This window comes from Mizuhopecten yessoensis, unplaced genomic scaffold (assembly GCF_002113885.1).
Source record: "Mizuhopecten yessoensis strain PY_sf001 unplaced genomic scaffold, ASM211388v2 scaffold1011, whole genome shotgun sequence".
NCBI lineage: Eukaryota > Metazoa > Mollusca > Bivalvia > Pectinida > Pectinidae > Mizuhopecten > Mizuhopecten yessoensis.
In genome coordinates this window covers 1,021,224-1,046,264 of record NW_018403833.1, presented here as the reverse complement: position 1 = coordinate 1,046,264, position 25,041 = coordinate 1,021,224, and the positions used below count along the sequence as shown (strand labels likewise).

General features: G+C 35.4%; 1 protein-coding gene across 4 annotated transcripts in view; it reads left to right on the top strand.

The window, feature by feature from the left end:
- Positions 1-23,079, top strand: part of LOC110456412 — a 49,474-nt gene extending 26,395 nt beyond the window's left edge. For 3 of the 4 annotated variants that reach the window (XM_021507155.1, XM_021507183.1, XM_021507165.1), the window contains exons 2-10: positions 8,135-8,932; positions 11,383-11,461; positions 15,227-15,368; positions 17,283-17,395; positions 18,420-18,522; positions 19,188-19,298; positions 19,983-20,128; positions 20,576-20,716; positions 22,055-23,079. In XM_021507155.1, coding sequence (XP_021362830.1) covers positions 8,135-8,932; positions 11,383-11,461; positions 15,227-15,368; positions 17,283-17,395; positions 18,420-18,522; positions 19,188-19,298; positions 19,983-20,128; positions 20,576-20,716; positions 22,055-22,222 — 1,801 coding nt within the window. In that variant the 3' untranslated portion in view covers positions 22,223-23,079. Of the gene's footprint in view, positions 1-2,942; positions 3,120-8,134; positions 8,933-11,382; positions 11,462-15,226; positions 15,369-17,282; positions 17,396-18,419; positions 18,523-19,187; positions 19,299-19,982; positions 20,129-20,575; positions 20,717-22,054 lie in introns of those variants that run through there. The other variant, XM_021507174.1, reaches the window with a different exon arrangement.
- Positions 23,080-25,041: the final 1,962 nt, after the last annotated feature.

Here is a 25,041-nt window from a genome sequence, read left to right as displayed (position 1 = left end):
ACAGAAAACAAAATTTTGCAATTCCCCTACAAAAATGTTAATATTAGGAAATCTTCATTTCCATATTTGGGATTATTTGTTTGCAAAACTACCTTTATAATGAAAACGATAACATAACAGTTTTAACTCTCACCTGATTAAAATCAAGTAAATAAACACAAAAATTATTGACAAAACACAGAAATCTTTAATTGACACCTTCAGACATGCCTTTGTGGTATTCTAAAGAAACAGTGATAAGAGGGTTGGCTGTGGTATACAAAGGTTGTATATCATTATNTAGCATGTCAGCTAACCACTCTTAGAATGATGCAGATCTTATTTCAATGTAAGAAAGTATATAACACTACATGGCATTGGACGGGCCTATATTGTTCCGCCCCGCGGTACTCTTGTTTTGTTTTTTGTTTTGTTGATTTACTTCTTTTGGGAATTATCATACCATTGAAAAACATGGCTTAGCTGTATAGTCTAGACATAGAGTGGAAGTCACCTACACTCACTATAACATACAGAACATTCAATTGTCTGTTTGCCAATGTTAAGTGATAATTAGTGTCAGTTTTGTGCCTAACACAGCCCGTAAACACTATCCTGGACATTTACTAGGGTAGTGAAAGTGACCAGTTCAATAATGTTAGGCCAGTAAGATACTCCTTTTTGGACAAGCTCAGTGCTGTAGCATTTTTTCTGTCACATATTGTTCTATTTGTATCTGTCAACATGGTAAGTAATGGGCTTGTAATGTCAGGCTGGTGCTTCTAGTCAGCTGTTTGCCGGATACACCTAAACATAAGGATTTATGTATGTTACTACAAATTAACAATATACCATGATTTGTGTTAGATCCATTTCCCTTAAGGATATATGCTACGTACCTTACACATTATATCTGTTATTTGCATTAGAGTTGTCTCCCTTGAAGAAATATGCTACCATACTCGTTATATCTGTGATTTGTGTTAGAACTATCTCCCTTAAGGATATATACAGCCTTACATATTTATCTGGGGTTTTTTGTGTTGGAGTTGTCTCCCTTAACAATGTATGCTACCTTACACATTGTACCTGTGATTTGTGTTAAAGTTATCTCCCTTAACAATGTATGCTACCTTACACATTATACCTGTTATTTGTGTTAAGGCAATCTCCCTCAAGGATATATGCTACATACCTTACACATTGTACCTGTGATTTGTGTTAGAGTTATCTCCCTTAAGGATGTATGCTTCCTTACACATTGTACCTATTATTTGTGTTAGAGTTATCTCCCTTAAGGATGTATGCTACCTTACACATTGTACCTATTATTTGTGTTAGAGTTATTTCCCTTAACAATGTATGCTACCTTACTCATTATACCTGTTATTTGTATTAAGGCAATCTCCCTTAAGGATGTATGCTACCTTACACATTGTACCTGTTATTTGTGTTAAGGCAATCTCCCTTAAGGATGTATGCTACCTTACCCATTGTACCTATTATTTGTGTTAGAGTTGTCTCCCTTAACAATGTATGCTACCTTCCTCATTATACCTGTTATTTGTGTTACGGCAATCTCCCTTAAGGATGTATGCTACCTTACCCATTGTACCTGTTATTTGTGTTAGAGTTATCTCCCTGAAGGATGTATGCTACCTTACACATTGTACCTATTATTTGTTTTAGAGTTATTTCCCTTAACAATGTATGCTACCTTACACATTATACCTGTTATTTGTGTTAAGGCAATCTCCCTTAAGGATATATGCTACCTTATCTGAAATAATTCCTGTTTTATGAGTTATTTACCTTAAATTGTTTGAATTAATCTCATTATTCAGAATTTCCAAAGTGCATCTTCAAATGTGACATCAAATCATTTTGCCAGACTATTCATAAAAGATGTTTTATAGCCTATTTTGAGTATATAAATATAGACTGCATATAACTTAATTACAAATTATTTTCAGGTAAATATGTACCTTTTGATGTCATTAGTGGAGATTAGTGTGATGGAGACCAAAGTTCTGCTCCAATGAAATGTTCAATCACAACCTTCTCTTGAAAATATGAATGTAGACATAAAACAGTAATTATAATCATCTTCTCCAAGACTCTGGGAAATTAGTTAATGTTGTAATTACATGCTCACTTGATTGTACTGAAGGATGCTGAATCTAACTCATTATGATAATGGATGTTTAAACGGTGTGTGTAAGTGATAAACCATGTTTTGTAACATGACAGCGAAGGTGACCCCTCCTCAATATACTTGGAACTAGTTCTGCCAAGGTTCACCCAGTGGATCCAAGATAATCTAAAAAGAGGAGGCCAAAACACCAGTTTCATCTGCACAATCTACAACCCCTATTGAGGTCTGAAATTAAATTAATCAAATTAAAGGGGAGATGGGGGAGGGGGGGGGGGCATCATTCACTATTCTCAGTCCTCAATTTATAGTTTAACAATTGATATTTGCAGGACCTCAACAGGATTTTATTACCAAACTTTCAGAGGAGATGATATTTTCATATTTCTTGACTTACATTGTTTTTAATAATATAATACTCAGATGCATTTTCCAGGGATGTGTACTCAAATCAGCTCAAATACAAAATACTAGGGAATCAATCCATGCACTAATATAAAGATGGCAGTCATTAATATCGCTCCTATTTTACCCCCCAAAACTAGGCCCCATGGATACAGACCTATTAGGCCTCTTGTCATGTCATGACCTCCGCTGTTACTGGTAGGATTCATTTACCTGGTAATGAAGGTTTTTGCCTATAACTTTACCCAATAGACAACCATTCCTATGAGATATTACATTCCGTGGATGCATATGGTACGACTGCCCCATTCAGACGTAATTTTTTGCTACATGATGTATCGAGTATAACAACAAGCAGTTACCTTGTAAACAATCTCAAGTTACTTCCTATATCGTCCTGGCTACCACCTCGGATTATAGCAACATCAATTCAGACAAACGTTTTTAATTACTGTAAGGATTAGGATGGGAAAATAATACTTGTGTTACAGTGATGAAAGTCTCTGTACGAGATACAATAATATATACAGACACTACAGCATTAGTGTGGATCTTAAAGAGAAGAGGGAACAAATGCTACATGGTAAGTGGTGGGACAGGAACAGCAACAGCTAGAGCTTAGAAATAGAGGTATTGGGATAGGTCTAGACTGGCCACCGTCTCTAGAATATTGAATTATTAAGAAAGAAGTAAACTCAAAAAATTTGATCACTTGAATGTTTGATTCTAAACAAGGGGGAGATAAGCTAGTAGTAAAATGCAGCTGAGAAAGTCTTCATAAAAACTTAGGGACTGGTAGCCAGTCTAGGATAGGTATGTTGGGGCTACTGTCTGGGGCCTGGGGCAGCTAGAGAAGCTATATACCCTATGGAGGGACTAATTAAGATTGATCTGTAGGTATAGGCAGCTAGAAGGGATAGCTAATTAGGGAGGGAGTAATTAAGATTTGAGGGGACAACTAGAGGAGCAAGTCTATATAGGGAAGGACTATACAGGATGGGCCAGCTAGGGGCAAGTAGATGAGCCCCAAGCAGCTGGAGGAGGGCAGCTAGCTATAGAGTACGTAGCTTAGAATTAGCCTTGGGCAGTAGGGGGCTGGCATAGAAAAGACGGATTAGCATGGCAAAAAGGGAGGGTAGCGAGTGGGAACTGCTATAGCTATTATAAACCTCTTAGGCGTGAGATTTGGGTTGTCCCTGCTTTATTTGGTTTGATGGCACTGTCAGATATCAAACACTGCGTTAACATATGGCACTGTCAGATATCAAACACTGCGCTAACATATGGCACTGTCAGATATCAAACACTGCGTTTACATGTCATTAACACTCATTTTGACAGAGAATATATATAGTGTAAATATAAGGTTGGACTAGTGACAGAAATAAAAACTAATTTGAATGTTCAAATCTTCTGATAATAGAATAGAATAGAGCTTAACTTATCCGTATGGGTATAAACGAAGAATCTTTCTAGTATATTTTTGTTTTTGTTTTCTCCTTAAACTTTATGAAGAAAGCTACCGGGGTGTCGTAAACTGTTACAGAAAAGTACAGTTAAATGCCAGTCGTTTGATACCTGACACAGCAAGTAAAAAAAAACACCACATAAACATATGGTGCACTTAATTATACTTTGATAAAAACCTGCAGATCACAACACAATTTACCCAAAAAGACATATGACATTTACTCCCAGCCCCCAGCTAGACTGGGACACCAGCGGTTCGTCACTCCCTAACAATACAGCTCCGACATTGTACGTTGATGGGAGGAGGGACAAATTGTTCGAAATAACATCTTTAGTACGAGTTGATTTATTCGAGTTCGCTTGAAAAAATTTACATTCATGGTCATTGATACTCTTGATCCAGTTTGACAGAATTGTACAAAATGGCCGTTTATTGTGAAATGAAAGATCTCTAAAAAGGTTGATGTTTTTTCCCCTCCATTGTACAATGCTGCTACAGCACCGCTGTATACTTATTGACTTACAATGAGAGCACTCAGTGAACAGCTGACCAACACAGCCAAGTAAGGTAAATGTCCTGTAATTTTGATGAAGAAATAATTTTGTTAGGCGGAGAACATAATATGAGCCGAAATTGATAATTAAAAAAGTCAGTAAAATCAAACATGTAACTTCGATTTTTGCTACAGAATATGTCTACAAGTTGTGCACATGTGTCCCTTCACTAGGTGTGTTTTTATACATGCTTGTTTAAAAACTGTGCCCAGACCTCCTCGAATCCAACATAATTTTTGAATATCGGCACTCTTAATAAATTTTCAGGATCTACATGGATAAATGTAGCGTTACCCTTTTCAGGAATCTGTCACGAAAACTTCAAAACCATCAGGGAAAGGGTAACAAGAAAATGTTTGGCCTGTGAAGATTTTCCATTTGAAAGTGTCTGAACCTAAACCTGTGTATTGATTTGATTCTTAATTTTGTTAGAAAATTAAGTATATGACATAGCTATTTAAAGACTGCGTACTTATACAAACATGTTCTGAAATGAAACTATAAATATTAGGACTCCATATGTTAACAAAGGTTAATAGTTAACAGTGGTTAAATTTTTGAAGGCTTACTTTATTCTGTTTGCATGATCATGTTAACATGTGGTAGTAATAGAAGTCCCTGGTATGCTAGTATATCTTCATCCATATTTTTTTTCTGTTAAAAATATCCGTCTTACTGCATACCTGTGTTATAAGATTGAACATTTCTGTCTCTAAAAACAGTCCTCTCTTATCAAACTTCAAATTTATTCAGCCAACATTTTGATTTTATTTTAAACATGAACATTTTACGTAGCCTGCCTATTTTAGAGTTAAGTGAAGTGTTGGGTCTGCTGTTAGCTGAACAGTTTAGTGCCTTAATTCTTTACTTAAACACAAGTAATATTTTGAGTGTTGTTGAAGCATTATTAAAAATAATCCCTCTATTACAATGTTATATGGGTGTAACATGAAGTCTTTGGATAAAGAGTGTAAGGATTAAGGAGTGTATTTCTTTAATATATTATCTAACCCTCAGCTGAAATGTATTGCATGATCGAGTGGAGAAATCTACACTGCCAAAGGAAATAGACACTGCTAAAGGTTCCGTCTATTTCATATGAACTTGATGATTGCAGGTACCTTATACAAGACAATAGAAAATAATAACATGTATAAGACAATCTGGAAGGGAATCCAAAGAATCTTGTATAATAAAAATATGGGGGAAAAAAGAGATATATAAAGCCCATTTGGCCTTTTGTTTAATGTTGAAATTAACAGTTGCCTTTTCCATCTGTAAATGTCTGGTTATATATTTGTTGTAGAGAAACAATTGTTACAAATTGAACAGGATTTTGGTAGCTAATGAGACCATATGTCTGTGAACATGGTCCATTTATACAATTTAATCACAAGTATCAGTTTAATTGTTTAACTGGACTGTTTGTGTGGAAGCTGTTCCTCGTCAGTCACAACAGGTTGAGCATCTGTCTGAATGTAGCAAAAAATTACAGCCTCGAACTATGAAACTAAATATAAGATATATGTCCTTATCTATTGAAGTCAAAAATGGATTTTCAATACCTATCCAATTTTTAAGGGGTTTTTAGGTCACCTGAGATAAAGTCTTGACCGACCTTTTGCGATCGCCTTTTGTCCGTTGTTGTTCGTCAATTGTCGTCCATCCGTAAATAATTCACAATTTTTACTTCTCCATAATCACTGAACCTATTTGATTTCAATAAAATTTTGCTGGAAGGCTCCATGGTCAAATGCAAAGTAAAATTGTGATTATATGGATCTTACCTGCCAGGGATGGGGCCAAAAGGGGTCAATTTGGCTAAAATTTTAACAATTGTCTTCTTTAGACAACAATATGCTAGAATAAAATCCTCTTCATGGAGACATTATGTGATTAGTCAAAATACGAATGTCACAACCCTCATGTCATCCATTCCCCCTTGGAGGACGGGGGTAAATTTGATCTTATTATATTAGATCATGTTATTATTTCACTTTTTTTTTCTGACAATATCACAACAATTATAACAATTGTATTACAACTCAGGTAACCTTTAAGGCCCATGGGCCTCTTGTTTGTCAAACATAATGTTGAATTCTTAAACATTATCTCTAGATCTTTTCAGAATTACCAGGTCACATTCATGAAAGTAATTAGAAAATTCCTACATCTTCTTTCATATTTTAAACATGTTCCGTATGTTTCCTTTTATTTATTTCAAGTATTCCAGTCATAAATTTCTACACCTGATTTCCAGCGTGTAAATTGGAAAATCTCCCTTCTTTGTTATGTGTATAAATAGGCAACCTAAAAATAATGTGACTCACAGAAGTAAGATTCACATATTGGTTCAGCTGTTGCTTTGCTAATTTGCGTTTTGTATTTTCAAAAGTCCAGTATTGTCTTCTTGAATGAAACTTTTATGTATGCGCCATACACTAATTTTTTAAGTATCAAAAGCTGTGACAGAACTTTGATTTCTTTAGTCTAATAGCTTATATATTTCTGATCGATAAAGAAGTATTTTTGCTGTAGCCTGACAAAATTATGCAACAGATTGTAACAGATTTTCTGCTCAATACTTGTAGTTATCCTTTGAAGAAAGATGAATCAGTTTTATTCTGCTCAAACTTTGAAAAGCTTTCCAAAGAATCAATAAATGCTTTATGTGTAATCTTCAGCCACTGCACTGTAAAACCCATCTCTGTCAGTGTTGTTGATAACAGGAAAAATATTAGAAAAGAAATCAGTCTAGGATTTCTGAATAAGCTACATTGTAATCAATTATATCCAGCCATTCTTGCTAACGCTCCATATATTTGAGGGAGACGCAAGATTTTGGACTCTAAATTTGAACCTATTCACAACCAGTTAATTTATTTGAACTATCCCTATATTCTATCTGAAACAACAACTCAAAATATGCCATTCTAAAGGTTTTTTCCCCTAGGTTGTATACACACATTTGATTGAAATGTGTTGAATTTTGAGAAATGATGTGAAACTCTTGCACTAATCTTAAGATCTGACTAATTTCCTGGAGGTATACCATTTTTTCCAAAATTATAAGCCAAACTTTGTCCGGATAATCCCTCCTACACCTCTCATTTGAGTTTTGTGATTATAAATACAGATATTTTGATTTGTTTGGATTTCTACGGTTTTTAAGGAAGTTAATTGTGCCCCATTTGGTAAGTTCTTCGTTAAATCTTGTACACATTAATCCTACAGTTTCGGTAAAAAATTATGAAAACTTCACATGTAATCACCAAACTAGTAAAATGTACTCCTATGCTTGTATCCAGTTTCTTATGGAAGTTTTACCCTTTTCATTTATCATTTCATTTTATCATAATTTTTCAGAAGTACTGTTTCTTATCTTCTTTTTCAATATTTATGGATCTGTTACACAAGTTTGGTACTTTAATTAGGCCTTGACTGTATGATTGTGATTATTGGCGTTTTGCCTGTTTCGTGTGTGAGATTAACTACATTGAAATTAAAGTTAATTAATGAAACTGTTTATAGTAGTGTATTATCAATTGAATATTTTGTTTTTTTGTTTTGTAGATGTAATCTTTTACCTATGGGAAAGAAAAATAGGGCAGTGTCAAATGGCACCCAGGGAAACAAGACCCATTCCAAACCTCCGAGTCCGTCACGGGCCAAACACAAAAAGTCACCGATCAGTGTTCCACAATACTTACAGATAGTGTCAGTACTGGCCGCAGTGGTAGCTGTGGTCACGTATCTGGTGATAATGTACGTCCCATTGTCAGACTTAACTACTCTTGTTTCTCAAGACACAACCACCTCTTCAACACCTTCTGTTACACCGGAGTCTAAACCCTCCCCAGAGTCAAAATCATCGTCAAAATCGTCATCTAAATCATCTTCAAAGTCATCGTCAGAGTCATCATCCAAGTCCTCAACACAGTCACCCTCATCAACTACCAAAAAGAGTGCTCAAAGTTCCTCAGATAAATCGTCTGAAAAAACTCCAGTGAAATCCAAGTCAATTTCTACTGGTGGATGGCAATTGGCTGACGATGAGACCAATCAAATGTATGATTCCTCAATATGTACTATTGACCGACTTTCGGTACGTGACATGACGAGTGAAAAGTTTGAGAGTGTTTATAGATACAAGAAACCTGTGATAGTAACTTTTCCTAATGGAGCCAAGGACTGGACACAGCCTGACCGATGGTCAGTGAAGAACCTAAAGCATGAGTACGGCGAGTGGTCAGTTTTGTATGGAAACTCACTGGAGATCGTGAGAAGGGGAGGAAACGGCCACATGCAGACTTCCTTTACGGAATATGTAGATCAGCTGATGAACGACAGAGACGCTATGGGGGATCCCTTGTAAGTGTCAGTCATTTACAGCTAAGACATTTAGATACAGCTAACATACAGATACAGCTATTATACATTTAAAGTATGGGTTTGAGGGAGTATAGCAAGTTTCTGGTTCCCCAGGTGAAGCTACCCACCTGTCACAAGCATGTTTGGTCATTTCTGTGAGGAAGCAAGGAAATTGCCCAGGGAGTTAGTTTGCAACAGTGGGCTCGAAATTGCTAACAGAGTTAGTCTGCAGGGTGTTTTGGTTTTCGAACTAACTACTGGCTGATAGACATACATTGTAGCAAAAGGCAGGGATATAGTTGTTTTTATGAGTTCCTTTGAAGTGAATAAAATAGCGATATATTAATATATTTATAGCTTAGAGAAATATTTTACAAGTTTGTTTACAACTTGCAGATTCACACATGTAAATCAATATCAAGGAATGAACATGAATTTTTTAATAATGTTTTTGTTCTTAAATCAGGGTTCTAATCAGAGATGAGGATGGCCTATATGTTGTCTGTCTCAGTCCACACTTTTGTTTTCGGATATTATCTCGGAATCCGTAATATTAATCTTTCTGAAATTTTACATGCTGACAAACTGTAAAATGTAGGTTAAACAAATTCTAAGGTCAAGGTCACTGCTACTAAAAATAGTTCCATGGAGGTGGAGGGGGGGGGGGGGTTACAGTCCTCAACTTGGATCCAATAGTTTATTTTTTTTGAAACTAATAATGACATGTTGATACACTGTGATATGTAGATATGTAATAGGGATTTGAAAAAATTCCAAAGTCAATGTTACTTTAGATAGACCATTGGGCAGGGGTTACGGTCAGGCATATGGTTGGGCCCTTGCTGACCTATAATTGTTCTAGTTAACCCTTTCACCACTGTAGACCATAATGGACCCCTCCATATCAATGCATGGTAGAGTCTACTAAAGTTACATAGGGGTGAAAGGGTTAAGACAATTGATTTGCTTAGTCAGATTAAGTAGACTCTTCCATGTAAAGTCATCATTGAACAAAAAGTTTTTCTTCTACATAAATTTATTTTTGTACTATTGCTTCTAAAAAGTCGCTGATCACAAAGGGGAATTTGTAATTTGTAAGAATGTGGGCACTAATTAGGTTGTGCACATTTCTTCTGTTTATTCAAACCATGTTGCTTATACAATTTATCTAGTATCCTGCCTCCATATAGATATAAAACTTAATGCTAATTAAGGTCCTTTTGATATTATAGGAGATATTTGATAAATTTTACACTGGTACACTTTTTTGCAGTCTGAAATCAGACCTAACAAGACTTGACATACAAAAACAAACAGTGGAATGTTACACACCGGCAGGCTAAAGTTGTCACCGATATTGTTGACATTTAAAACTGATGTGTGTGTTTTGTCTCCGTTTTGACATTTTGTCCTGTAAACTGTAGAAAATTACTCATTGTATGGATCAAACATGTAAGAGCTTAGATGGAAATAAATCTTCTGTTGTTTTATGATTTACATTACTGCATTTGACCTAAAAAAAAGCAACCTTTGTGTTAAGTGACTCGGGGAAAGTTACCATGATTGTAGAATCATCCGAAATTTTCAAAAGATAGCTCTTTAGACATTTTCATTCAAGTCTGTTGGTATATTTGTTGAAGTGACAGGGACAGAAAAGGATTTGGTCTTAGGCGTGTTTATAAGGAGTTGGGCATTTTTTAGGTTGAGTATGGTAAACAGAATGATGGATTGTGGTATTTGTATCTATCATCCGAAGGTGACGTAGTAAACACATAGAAATTTCCCCAGGGTCAATAGCATCGCTTTTACTGAACTTTATAATACAATAGTGTGGCTATAGCCGGCTTGTATTCTGTCAAGATGGGATTTGAAATACATCAAAGTACAATGTGCAGCAAGATATTTGTTTCATATGTAATGCTATGTATCTATTATAATGCATTAAGGATCCCTGTACCACTGCCAAAAACTGTAACTACCATTGTTTTCAGCATGACTATAGCTTTGACAAATCATTTCTGAAAGACCAACAATAGTGGTGTGAGTGTCTTCAGGTTGTTTTACATGTACTGTCGCTCTAACTGACTGAACTACCTATAATCAATGGAAAAGTCTCGGCCCAACTGTGCTACAATTACATCCAGTTACATTAAGGGGAGGCTACTGTGTGTAAAAAAAAAACCAGGGATCCTTAAATCATTCACCCCTGAAATTTCATAATGAACTAATTCAACCTTTGAATTGGAAGAGTTCAAATTTGTCTTCAGGGTGAATGAGCTAAAACAAGAAATGCATGCATATCTCAATAATGTTAAATACTGAAAATCAACAGTTTGATTTAAGCTTTATTCCATGCTGTTTATTAAAGGTTTTATTTTCCTCACAGGTTATAAAATGTTTTCCTCCTTAATATCACCTGTTTGTATGGGTTTTCATCATTGTATTTTCAGCTACATCTTTGACCGAAGTTTCTACAACGATTCAACATTGCCAAAAACTTTAAAACCGCCAAAATATTTTGAAATCAAGGTAAGATTATGTTATTTGTCTGTATTTTATGAAATTTTATTTACGTCAATAAGATCTTTAGATGAAGAAACCTTTGAGATTTTACATTTACAAAGGATACATTGGAATATACACAGTTGGTCAAGTAAATTTGGTAATGCCTAGTTAATCAAATTGAAGCTTCAGGATCTTAAAGTTTCATGGCATTATTTTATTTATGAATGTTAACTTGAAAGAAAATATTTATCATCTAATACAATAAGGTTGCAACAGTTTGATGGTCAATTTGTTATATCCTCTGCTCACAAACATATTACACATAATTCAATTTAGCCACTTTGTAACTTCTGAATTTTCAAAATATTATTGCGTGCATGAACATTTTTTACCTAACTACATAGTCACGCACAATTCGGTAATACATGTATCAGATATGCTGTTGGATCTCAAAATGTGCTTCCTCAATTGAGACAGTAATGTTAAAGTCTAGAAATTAGATACTTATCAGTGTTATTGGATAAAGCTTGGAGAACTTCCATGGTTAAATCCTATGATAATTTAATTTTCAAATGGCAGCAAAAAAGACAGGGATAACTATTGATAAACAAAAATATTTGTACAATGTTCAGTCTGAAAATCCAGTCTGGTATATTAACCCATGATACAAGATGTTTAAATCAGTTTTATCATCATATTCTAAGTAGACATTGATAAAGATCAAAGGTCAAGATATACAGTATGTTTTGATCTTTCTCTTCATGAAATACTCTTAAAATCTGGAATGAAGATATTTTTATTGTTGATTGAAACCTGTTTAAACCAAACATCAATAGGACTCAGATTTTTAGTTGGAATATGCAAGTTTTCAAATGACAGAGCTTTTTTTACATCAAGATAAATACTGTTGGACTCTTATTTGAATTATTTTGTATATTAAGCTTGACAGAATATAGGGGCCTGGTAGCCGGGTGGTTAAGGTGTCTGACCGTCTATAATTACTAACCCTCCACCACTGGATCACAGGTTCAGGTCTACGTGGGGCAGTCGCGAGGTACTGGCCGAAGATCAGTGATTTTTCCCCAGTACCTCGGTTTTCCCCCACCACCAAAACCTGGCATGTCCTCAAATGACCATAGCTGTGTTAAAACGCAAACCAAACAAAAGATTACAGATATTATTTTCATTAAAACATACCTAGTAGATGGTCTGGTTTATACAGGTGTCCATCTTGTCCAGGGTTACACCAATCTGATTAAAATCATCTGTAAGCCTCCGTTAACTTTGTACTACGCAGGCGGAGCCATGTAACAGATAATTTTAATCAGATTGGGGTTCCACAAAAATACATACACTCGACCTAACTGAAGATCTGATTTATACAGGTGTCCAGATTATAAAGTTACATAGAAATGTATACACTAGGATCTAACTGAAGATCTGATTTATACAGGTGTCCAGATTATAAAGTTACATAGAAATGTATCCACTAAGACCTAACTGAAGTCTGGTTTATACAGGTGTCCAGATTATACAGGGTTACATAGAAATGTATACACTAGGAGGCAGGGTAGTCTAGTGGTAGGACGCCAGGCTCGTGACCAAAGTGTTGTGGGTTCAAGTCACAGCATAGCACTACTGTGTTGTATCTTTGAGCAAGATACTTTACTCCACTTGTTCCAGTCTACTCAGCTGTAAATGAGTACATGGTTGGGCAGCGCTAGAATTGTTGAATGCTAGCTGTTAGCGCCGAAATTGAAGCTCCGGCTGTATGCTCCCGAGGGAGTTGAGGAAGATATTGGCTGGTTGCAAAGGCCCTATAACTACGGATAATAATTTGTGAACCGCTTTGAGACAACCTACAAACTAGATTGTGATAAAGAGGTATATAAGAACCTCAAACTACTATTAATTATATTATTATTATTAAAGTGGGACTAAGGTAAAGGTCTGGTGTATACAGGTGTCCAGATAATACAGTTCTAAGTTCAGACACATTTCAGTTTTTGTTCATGTGTGTAAAATGAAGGATCACTTATATATGTCAAAGCTCAAATTTGTCTGGCAAATGTATCATAAATTATGTGTACATCAAAAATGTCATGCTAGTAATGCGACTTTTAAATACAGTTTTGTGGACGTAAACAAACTTTGATTTTCTGTTTTTAAAAGATACCATAAATGTATGATGAGTTGAGAATATATACACATACATATATACACCATGACAGGGACATGTGATGGGTGGGTGTCGGCAGATTTAATAGCACCACAATAGAAATTTAGAGTATTTTTTTCAATTTTCATAATGTTAGTGTAAAAATTCATATAAAATCCTATATTAATTTTAACATCAATTTTCTGCTGTAGTGAAGCTGTCTTCATGTTGTAGATATTCAATAAACAACAATGTGATCATATGGAAACGAAATTTATTTCTGATGCTTTTACCACTTTACTATACAAAATATTAAAATTATGCAGTGATATTAATAGAACATTCAGGGGTATACAATTCTATATCCCAATTGTACGAACACCTGGGCCTGAGCTTTTTCAAAGTTTCAATATTCATCGAACAAATTTCTCGCTTTTAAATTATTTTTAAATGTGCCTATGAGCTAGCTAGTCCTTAAGATATGAAATTATTCATCCTGACATTGAATATTCAGCCGGTAACAACTGAAATGTTTGAGAGCTTAATTATTTATTTATATTAAATTTATTTTCAAAATTATGTATGATTTTCTCCCCTTGAATGTAAAAATTACTCGTTAGATTTGTTAGGTTATTTGTGATAACTTCACTGATCATTTATGTTATTTATTTGAAATGAGAGGTTATCTATAATTGTCTCCCCCTGATTGTGATTGTTAGGTAATATGTGGTTATCTCCCTCTGATTGTAATTTATTTGATATGTGATTATCTCCCCCTGATTGTTATGTTGTTGATGTGATAGGTGAATTTTGATTATCTCCCCCTGATTGTAATTTACTTGATATGTGAGGTGATCTGTGGTTATCTCCCCCTGATTGTATGTTCTTGATGTGAGAGGTGAATTGTGATTATCTCCCCTTGATTATAATTTACTTGATATATTAGGTAATATGTGGTTATCTCCCCCTGATTGTAATATACTAAAAGTTATGTGATTATCTCCCCGCTTGTAATTTACTAGATATGTGAGGTGATCTGTTGTTATCTCCCCCTGAATGTAATTTACTTGATATGTTAGGTGATATGTGGTTATCTCCCCTGATTGTAATTTACTTGATATGTGAGGTGATATGAGATTATCTCCCCCTGATTGTAATTTACTTGATATATGAGGTGATCTGTGGTTATCTTCCCCCTGATTGTTATGTTCTTGATGTGAGAGGTGAATTGTGATTATTTCCCCTTGATTGTAATTTACTTGATATGTGAGGTAATATGTGGTTATCTCCCCCTGATTATAATATACTACAAGTTATGTGATTATCTCCCCCCGCTTGTAATGTACTAGATATGTGAGGTGATCTGTGGTTATCTCCCCCTGAATGTAATTTACTAAATATGTTAGGTGATCTGTGGTTATCTCCCCCTGAATGTAATTTACTTGATATGTTAGGTGATATGTGGTTATCTCCCCTGATTGTTATTTACTTGATATGTGAGGTGATGTGAGATTATCTCCCCCTGATTGTAATTTACTTGATATGTGAGGTGATCTGTGGTTATCTCCCCCTGATTTTTCAAATATGTTTTAGTTTTGCTCTATACATATTTGTCTCTCCCTTATTCTCAGGATGGTGTAGATGACAGTATATTCTTCATGGGAGCGTCGAGAAGTGGAGTCAGTTTCCACAAACATGCGGATGCCTGGAATGGCGTTATCTTTGGTCGGAAACGCTGGTTCCTGTACGACATCCACCAAACTCCCCCAGGAGGTAAACATTGAGACACACAGTGCTTTTTTTTACGTTTACAAGATCATGTGTTTGATAAGCAGAGAATATCTCAGAATTTTAAAATACAGGATTTATTTCAGCAAACAAAAAAGAAAAAAAGGAAGGTGATTGTCTATGTATTTATAAGAAGCACTATTAAAACTCTTTATAAGTGTTCCTGGTTTTTTTGGGGTTTTTTTTGCTTTTCTTATTTTTCGCAGCTTTGTTTATATATTTCGCAGATTTCATGACTTATGGCACAAAGTGCTGTGATTAAGTTTAATCAGATTCTTATTTTAGAATATTGTATTGATTTTTTGCAGAAAATTAACATAAAATTGTACTGTTAAATTCACAAAAATTAGAACCCCGCTAAAAGAAAAAAAAAATTCAGGAACTGTTTGAACAGGATAAACTGTGATAGCTTTCCCCCATGTAAAACCGAATTAATGTGAGATATTGGCTATATATACTTGGCAGGATCTGTTACATCAAGGCAATGAAAATGGATGAAAGTGTTTATAAAGTGTTTGAATCACATTTCCACACAAGCCCTTGGGAGGAGTTGATGTTACTGGGGGTGTTTTAGTAAGGATGACTAAGTACGGCCATGGCCATGCTACCTTTATAGTTGAGATTAATCTAAAAAACAATCTAGATTTATGTAATATTTATTGAACTAAAAACCGTTTTCCTTTCATCTGTGTCTCCATTATTCTGCCAAAGATAAACGTGTTGATAAATAGAATTAAATATTCATAGCTTTTTTATGATACCTAAAGTGACAATTTAGCTGAAAGGCATTTCCCTGCTTAATTGAAACATACACGATATATAAGCGGCTTCAAATTTCCATGTTGCTAACAGTATTTTTTTGCGTCTGAAAAATATTGATTCTTTAATCGTTGTAAATCTAAAATTTATTTAAAGATGGAAATGAATGTTATTAACCTTTACAATGACATGCAACATAGTTGTTTACGAACATGTTCGTTTACGAGGATGTAAATGAACATAGCATCTTTAATGTTCAGAATTGATATTTAAATCAATAAATAAGCACAAATCTTTACACAACGTTTTTAGCCTGATTTTAGTATGGTATAATGGATATCAAATGATGAAACAAATATACAAGGGCCAAGAATTCATTTTTGAGTCAAAGATCAAAGTCTGTGTTGTGCAGCTCCTGGAATCAAAACTGATGCCATTGATCAACTACAATTAAACTTTAAAGTATACATTATTTAATTCCCGTGTTAGGAGAACCCCATTCATTTTGGATACATTTCACACCAAATTTGCCCAATTCTTCACCTACATGTAACCTTAAAATATTCAGCAAGTAAGCCTTACTTCCTCTGATTTGCTATTCAAAAAGTATTACATCATAATCTTGTCATACATGTTGTAACTGTTCAGTGAAAATAGTGAGATCAGTGAAAATAGTGAAAATAGTGAGATCAGTGAAAATAGTGAGATCAGTGAAAAAGGTGAGATCAGTGAAAATAGTGAGATCATTTGATTTTCTTTTAGTGAGTTTTGGTAAAAAATAGTAAGATTTTTTTCTCTCAACAGTTAGAAATTAATGAAACATTTGATGCAGAAATAATTCTACATACGTGTGTATAACATTGTATTGTCTCATTTATGTAATTCTGTAGCCTTAACTTACATTGTTGGAACCAATAAATGGGAGATAAAGCATGTAAACCTTGTTCATACATTTTTTATTTCAAATTTAAGAGATGGAAAACTTTATCATATTTTTACCATTAAACAGTTATTAACATTGTCATAAACAGCTTTGCCTGTACCATATACATTCACACACTGAATCTAACAACTTTTAGCTTTGATTTGATACATATCTAACGGATTATGTATTTGACATAAGACTTTGTACCTATGTAGGTGTGTACCCAGGGTTTACACAAGGGGAATGGTACAGAAAACTCTATCCTCACTTGGGCGACGCCCTCAAACCTCAGGAGTGTATACAGGAGGCTGGGGAAATATTATACCTGGTAAGTGTACAGGTAATCTCAGGTAAGCTCTGGGGGAAAATATTATACCTGGTAAGTGTACAGGTAATCTCAAGTAAGCTCTGGGGGGAAATATTATACCTGGTAAGTATACAGGTAATCTCAGGTAAGCTCTGGGAAAATATTATACCTGGTCAGTTTACAGGTAATCTCAGGTAAATACTTGGAAAATATTATACCTGGTAAGTGAACAGGTAAGCTCTGGGGAAATATCAAACCTGGTAAGTGTACAGGTAATCTCAGGTAAGCTCTTTGGAAATAATATGCCTGGTAAGTGTTCCAGTTAATCCAGGTAAGCTCTTGGATAGGCTGTAGAAATAACTACTTATTAAATTAAGCTAGACTGATACAGGTAAATTCAGATTAACTTAGTAAGCATACTACATAGATAGATACAGTCAATTCTGGTTTGCCTGGGAAATACTCGATACTGCCTGGGAAAGGACAAGAAGATATTGCTTGGATTTACATATTTGTCTTTATACATGTAATTCATGTAGGGAAAAATATTTGGAAAATAACTATTTTTATTTCTAAAATCACTAAATCAACAGAGAAAAGTATTTCCATGATCATGTTTCAAATGATTTATTCCCATGGGGGCGATTCCATGAGCTCGAAATAGAAAATCCCCAATTGAAAAAAATGCTTTAAAACGACATCTTTTGAGTTGTTTTTTTTCTGATCATACCACTATATCTTAGAATATAGGAATTGTCCAGCAAAGTCACTGGTTAAAAATGTTCAAATTAAGGGTCAAAACTTGGGAGTTTCCCTCCAAATAAGGAAGAGTTGTCAAGTATGTGCATGCATGGGTTTAAATTAACGAAAGCCATTATTTCATCTAGAACGAAATCATTTGTTATATTCACAGTATATTTGATATCAAAGTCTACTCTCCAAGAAAGTCAAACAAAAATATTTGAAGGAATTTTCATGGTAACAACAATGATGAATCATGTAACTGATGGTTCCATTAATTTATAGATAATTTTACTGTTAACAGCCGGAGGGTACATACCACGGGACGATTAACTTGGGGGACACTGTGGCAGTAGGTATACAGAAGAAGCGTGCCAAGACCAAGGAGGAACGCTTGTTCTACGAAGGTAAGGTGTACAACTAGCTAGATTTTCTGTAAAAGATTGATGATTGTAACATAAGGTTTAAACACATGCTTTTATATCCAACCCAATGATCCAGTCTCCCACAATATCAGTGTAGACAGGTTTACTGACATACTGTCTTATCTGACCAAATGATCCAGTCCCCCTTGATGTCAGTGTAGACAGGTTTACTGACACACTGTCTTATCTGACCAAATGATCCAGTCTCCCACAATATCAGTGTAGACAGGTTTACTGACACACTGTCTTATCTGACCAAATGATCCAGTCCCCCTTGATGTCAGTGTAGACAGGTTTACTGACACACTGTCTTATCTGACCAAATGGTCAAGTCCCCCTTGATGTCAGTGGATTCAAATAAACCAGCTGGCTATTATGTTTCACCAAGTTATACATATAAAGTCTGTAAAATCAGATATCACTGTACAACACTTGTACTGCACTGATGTTTCTGTCACAGCAAAAAAAAGTGTTATATAGCAAAGTTTGGATATAGATATGCCTGGTTTATACAGGGTTTGGTTTATACAGGGTTTGGTTTGGACAGTTCATAGTGTGTATCCCATATTGTATTGTATATTGTATTACTTACCACTGTTCTCTGTGTCACAGACCATTCTGTAGTTGTCTCCTTTTTGTGTTGACAGAGTTGGCAGTCTCCAATGAAATTGGCACACTTATGAAATCAGACGAGAAAAAAAAGAAGTTAGAGTCAAGGAAAGTCCAAATTTTCAACAAACTCCAACAATTACTACCAGGTAAGCCTTACTAATGCATTACTTGTCCTTCCTTGTTCGGCAGACACCGTTCCTGACAAGCTCTTTAATGTTGTTACTATATGTAAACAGGTTTGGAGGGTTGAATGTGATGTTATGCCCTTAAAATATAAAGTATAGTCTCTCTGTTTATCGATCCATTCAGATGTCTGGACCAGAACTTATGAGCTGCTTTTTTAACAAAACTTCATTGATATCAGTATGTGTATTATGACAGATTTGTGTCCGCTAGGTCAAGGTCACTGCAAGTGTCAAGGTCAGAATAATGTAATGATTACTACTTATTAACTAAGCATTATTTGAAAAAAAATGAAAGATATTTGTATTTTTATTGAGTATGTATGTACATGTATATACCCTCAAAGTTAAGGTCACAGAAAAGGTCAAAGAAAAGGTCAAAGGTCAAACCAATGCAATGCTTGTCCAGACTGTAACTTTTGAATTGTTGGATGTTTTACGTATGTCGGGTAATACACAAAGGTCAGTACAGCCAAGGTAAATGGTTTCAGGAACATAAAAGCAAAATGTTTGACCCTGTGAAATAAAAGTTGTATGTGCCTTACCTAGATTAAGAGATTCACATGTTCATTTTTAAAATGTACTTCAAAATACTTATCCAAACACTATTTGTTTAACCCTATAACATGCTGGTGTTCTCTCTGACAGATAATGCTGAGGTTAAGATGAAACAAGGACAGATGTACTTTGATTTAAAACGACTAAGGGATGGACTGGAAAACACTCAGAAAGCAATCGACCTTGACCCAGATTTTGTCATTGCTCATCTTAACAAAGGCAAAATACTCACACAGGTATGGAAAATATTCCTTTTTTTATCATAGTTATGCAAGGGACATTAACCTTATACAGGTAACCAACAAGATAAAGAGTAATCTTTTTTGAAACTTGATAAACTTTTTGTTCATGGAACTATGTGTTGTTATATAAGCTGATATTTGATTGTGGATTGACCTTTGTTGACCTTTGATTGTTATTTGAACTTTGAATGTTGATTGACCTTTGTTTGTTGACCTTTGAATGTTATTTGACCTTTGAATGTTGATTGTCCTTTGTTGACCTATGATTGTTATGTGACATTTGAATATAGATTGACCGTTGTTGACCTATGATTATTATTTGACCTTTGAATATTGATTGACTTTGATAGTTATTTGACATTTGAATAAAGATTGACCTTTGTTGGTAGTTGATTGATAGCTGACCTTTGATTGTTACTTGACTCTATTGTTGTTTTACAGCTCAAGAAGGGTAAAGACGCTGAGGACGCTTACAACAAGGCCCTGGCCTTGAACCCTGACCTCTGGGATATCCATGCTGCCCTGGGCGACTTCTATATGAGCAATGGCCGCCCAGCGGAAGCTGTTCCACACTTCAAAAGGGTAACACATTTTACATTACTCTAATCAATTCATATTTGAAAATATCTTTACATTTTTAGCTCACCTGGCCCAAAGGGTACTTTCAAGGTCATAGGGGTCAAATGTCCAACAACTTCGTCTCAATAACCAAAAGGCCCAGGGTACTGATATTGGGCCTGTAGCATGCTGGGATGAAGGGCTACCAAGTTTGTTCAAATGAATGACCTTGACCAATTTTCAAGGTTACAGGGGTTGAATGTCTTAAAATCTTCAAACAACTTCTTCTCAATAACCGAAAGGCCTAGGGTGATGATATTTGGCCAGTAGCATGCTTAGATGAAGGGCTACCAAGTTTGTTCAAATGAATGACCTTGACCAACTTTCAATGTCATAGGGGTCAAATGTCTTTAAACAACTTACAACAACTTCTTCTCAATAACCAAAAGGCCCAGGGTACTGAAATTTGGCCTGTAGCATGCTGGGATGAAGGGCTACCAAGTTTGTTCAAATGAATGACCTTGACCAACTTCCAAGGTTACAGGGGTTGAATGTCTTAAAATCTTCAAACGACTTCTTCTCAATAACCGAAAGGCCTAGGGTGATGATATTTGGCCAGTAGCATACTGGGATGAAGGGCTACCAAGTTTGTTCAACTTAATGACCTTGATCCACTTTCAAGGTCACAGGGGTCAAATGTATTTAAATCTTCAAACGACTTCTTCTCAATAACCAAAAGGCCCAGGGTACTGATATTTGGCCTGTAGCAATCAGGGCTACCAAATTTGTTCAAATGAATGACCTTGACCCACTTTCAACCTAATGTCATTGTTTAACATTCAAGGTCACACTGGTATTCTGCCTGTAGCTGTATTTTAGTCCACTTTTAAGATTACAAGTGTGAGATTAATACCAAGTGAGCGATGCAGGCCCATTGGGCCTCTTGTTATTAAATGTTCTTCTCTGTAGGTTATAATTTGTTCATTGAAAAAAGCTTAAAAGCTGCTTTAAATTATATATACAACATAAAGTAAAATATTATCACAATTTTGTATATCGGAATTCAGCATGTCTTGACTGGAACTGCCAAGTAAAAGTCATTTTAAGTAGGGTGGGTGGGTGGGGGGGGGGGATATTTTTGTTTTATCATGCTTGTCAAACTATCAGTTTATTCCTGGAATATACTCAAAGGGAATAAATTTCACACCTCACCATTAGATGTGACCACCATTTTCTCTACTTAACCGAAAACAATTTACCATATATTTATACTTTATCAAGCCAGAAATTATGTTTAACATTAAGGTTAGGTGATCTCACAATAAGGTTTGGTGATTTTATTATTGCTGTTATCATTGACAGGGTACGGAGCTACAGCCGGACATGATGCCATTCTGGTTATATCTACAACAAGCGCAACAACAAGCCGGACAAAAGAGTGCTGCCATGGTTACCGCACAAGTCCTTAACAAGTTACGCCTGAAAAACATGAAGACAGAAACACTACAACCTACAAAGAAATCTGGATAAGAACTAGTTGCTCAGGTGTTGCATAAGTCATCAGTGACCTTGAATAGTACGTGATACAGTGCTACCTGCGTACAAGTATCCAGTTTTAATTGTGTTTGTGTCCTGTGGTTTTTATGCATGTAGGTACTTTCACGTGGTAGTCGCGGTATCATTTCAGGTACCATTTTTGGATGCAGACTAATGCTGCTATTTGCATTTCTTAGTTGCTTTTTGTCTGAGGCATTCTTATTGATTATACTGCTGAACAGTTGGCCAAACAATACATTCCAAAACTTGAAACTTCCCATTACCTATTTTGAAAAATTTGTTCTGACACTGATGTGAAATCGGTAAGAATTAGAACACAAGGGCCCTTTCTTTGTTTGCAAAATATTTGAACCCATCATCATAAAAATTTGTATCACTGGAACCACTAGAAGTCCCTAATTTTTATTTCTTTTTACAGAAAGAGGTGACATGTTTTTTGTTTTTTTAAAGCTTGTCTTAATTTAAATTCTTATTTCTCTTCAAAAGATGTTGATTGGAGTGAGTTTTCTGTGTTTCGGAAAAATGCATTACAAAATATGTATATTTGGTTTAGGGATCTTTGCCGTGCCCCTGTGCTCAGACCTGTGGTTTAGGGATCTTTGCCATGCCCCTTTGCCCAGGCCATGGGTTTTGGGATCTTTGCTTCACCCCTGTGTCTAGGATTAAAGATCGGTAGTTTACAGGTCAACATATTCATTGAGCTAATTTAAAAATAAAAGGCAATATACCTCAAGAGTTTAATAATACTGTCAATGATTTTTAGCTCACCTGGCCCAAAGGGCTAAGTGAGCCTATGGCATGGTGCAGCGTCCGTTGTCCGTCGTCCTGCATCCGGCGTCAATATTTCACTTTAAACAACTTCTTCTTAATAACTGATTCAGGCCCATTGGGCCTCTTGTTTTAAATGATGTTTAATGTTTACAAATCATTTTACTCTTTTTCATGTGAGGTGGCATCTTCGCGAACGTGGTTGTGTTAAGCTACATTCCATGATTTTTTAGTAATTTAAAATATACATGATTGTTATCAGGAATGAGAGTTTGTTGTTTTTATTAAGAAGATAGCACAATGTGTGTGTACATGTGTTTTTGTGTGTATGTGTATATGTCCTTTTCCATACTTGCAGTGTGCACGTGTCTGAGTGATGTGTATTTCGCTACCTTTCAATTACCCGCACAGTTTCAGCTAGAGGTAGTTTTCACAGACACAGATTCTCAATTCCAACTAACACCAGATATTGGTAACAGAAATTCCATATTAATATATATATATAGTTAACAGGTGACTCTTCAATTGTTGTTTCACTGACTTGACTCTTCCAATTCAAAGGTTGAAATAGTTCAATATGAAATTTCAGGGTTGAATGAGTTAAGCACCTATTTGAGAAGTAGGTAGATGTAGAAAGCTAAGCAAAGTAAATATTTATTACACCACTTAAATAACTATTATAATAATGTGATTAGTAGCTCATAGAATAGGGTTGCGGGGTTTAAAACATGTGTAGTGTAGAATGCTAATTCCATGTGGAAAAATGGTAAATATACCTGACTCATAATTTCAAAAGAATTATCTGGTCAGCCACCAAATGAAAACTGTGAAATGTACATTTTGTATCTCAGAAAATTGGAAGAGACATGAAATCTATGGTGGCAAGGGAGATAACTCAAAATGTAACTGTTCAGTGTGATGACAGCATTTGTTGTGAAGTGATCCTTTGATTATTAGTAATACAGAGTGTGACCCCGAGGGTGATAATGATACACAGTGTGACCCCTGAGGGTGATAATGATACAGAATGTGACCCCGAGGGTGATAATGATACACAGTGTGATCCCGAGGGTGATAATGATACACAGTGTGACCTCCAGAGGGTGATAATGATAAACAGTGTGACCCCGATGGTGATAATGATTCAGAGTGTGACCCTGAGAGTGATAACAATACTGAGTGTGACCCCTGAGGGTGATAATGATAAACAGTGTGACCCCGAGGGTGATAATGATTCAGAGTGTGACCCTGAAGGTGATAACAATACTGAGTGTGACCCCTGAGGGTGATAATGATAAACAGTGTGACCCCGATGGTGGTAATGATTCAGAGTGTGACCCTGAGGGTGATAACAATACTGAGTGTGACCCCTGAGGGTGATAATGATGCAGTGTGATTGTTTTCATTGTTATAATTTATTAATTTCTTTATCTCTTTACATTCCTGTTGAATAAAATTGTGTGAAGGTTTAAAAAGTGCTAGTTTTTCTTTTCTATTAAAACTGTACTGCGCTTCTTAATGTCAAGTTGACGGTTCTGCTAAAAGCCTTCGAGTTTGTCATGCCATATATTTCAATGGCACAGATCTAGAGAAGATAGATCTTGCAGATGGGTTCTAAGACAGGAAGCAAGCTTACCATTCCAGTCAACCACGTGTTTTTCCAGATTATTTGTTCAGTATCAATAGTCGGGAGAGTGGTAACTATAGGCTCCACATGAAAATCAACCAAAGATAAGACTGGTTTTCAACACAGAAGAAAAAATACAAATGTAAACTGAACTGTACATATAAAGTCTTTTATCACAAAGGAAATATAGTTAAAAAATTGAAAGATGACATAGAAGGAATGACTTTATTGAACTTTGCTGTGTTAAGAACACCAAGTTAAGACCCATTCGAGTGAAACGGAACATGACTATTTTTTCTGATCACTACGATAAGCAGAGGAAGAAGTGTGAAACCATGCAAAATAGGGAAAAGAAGGCGGCGGTGCGGACATAAAAACGTTGGACATCACAATGTGA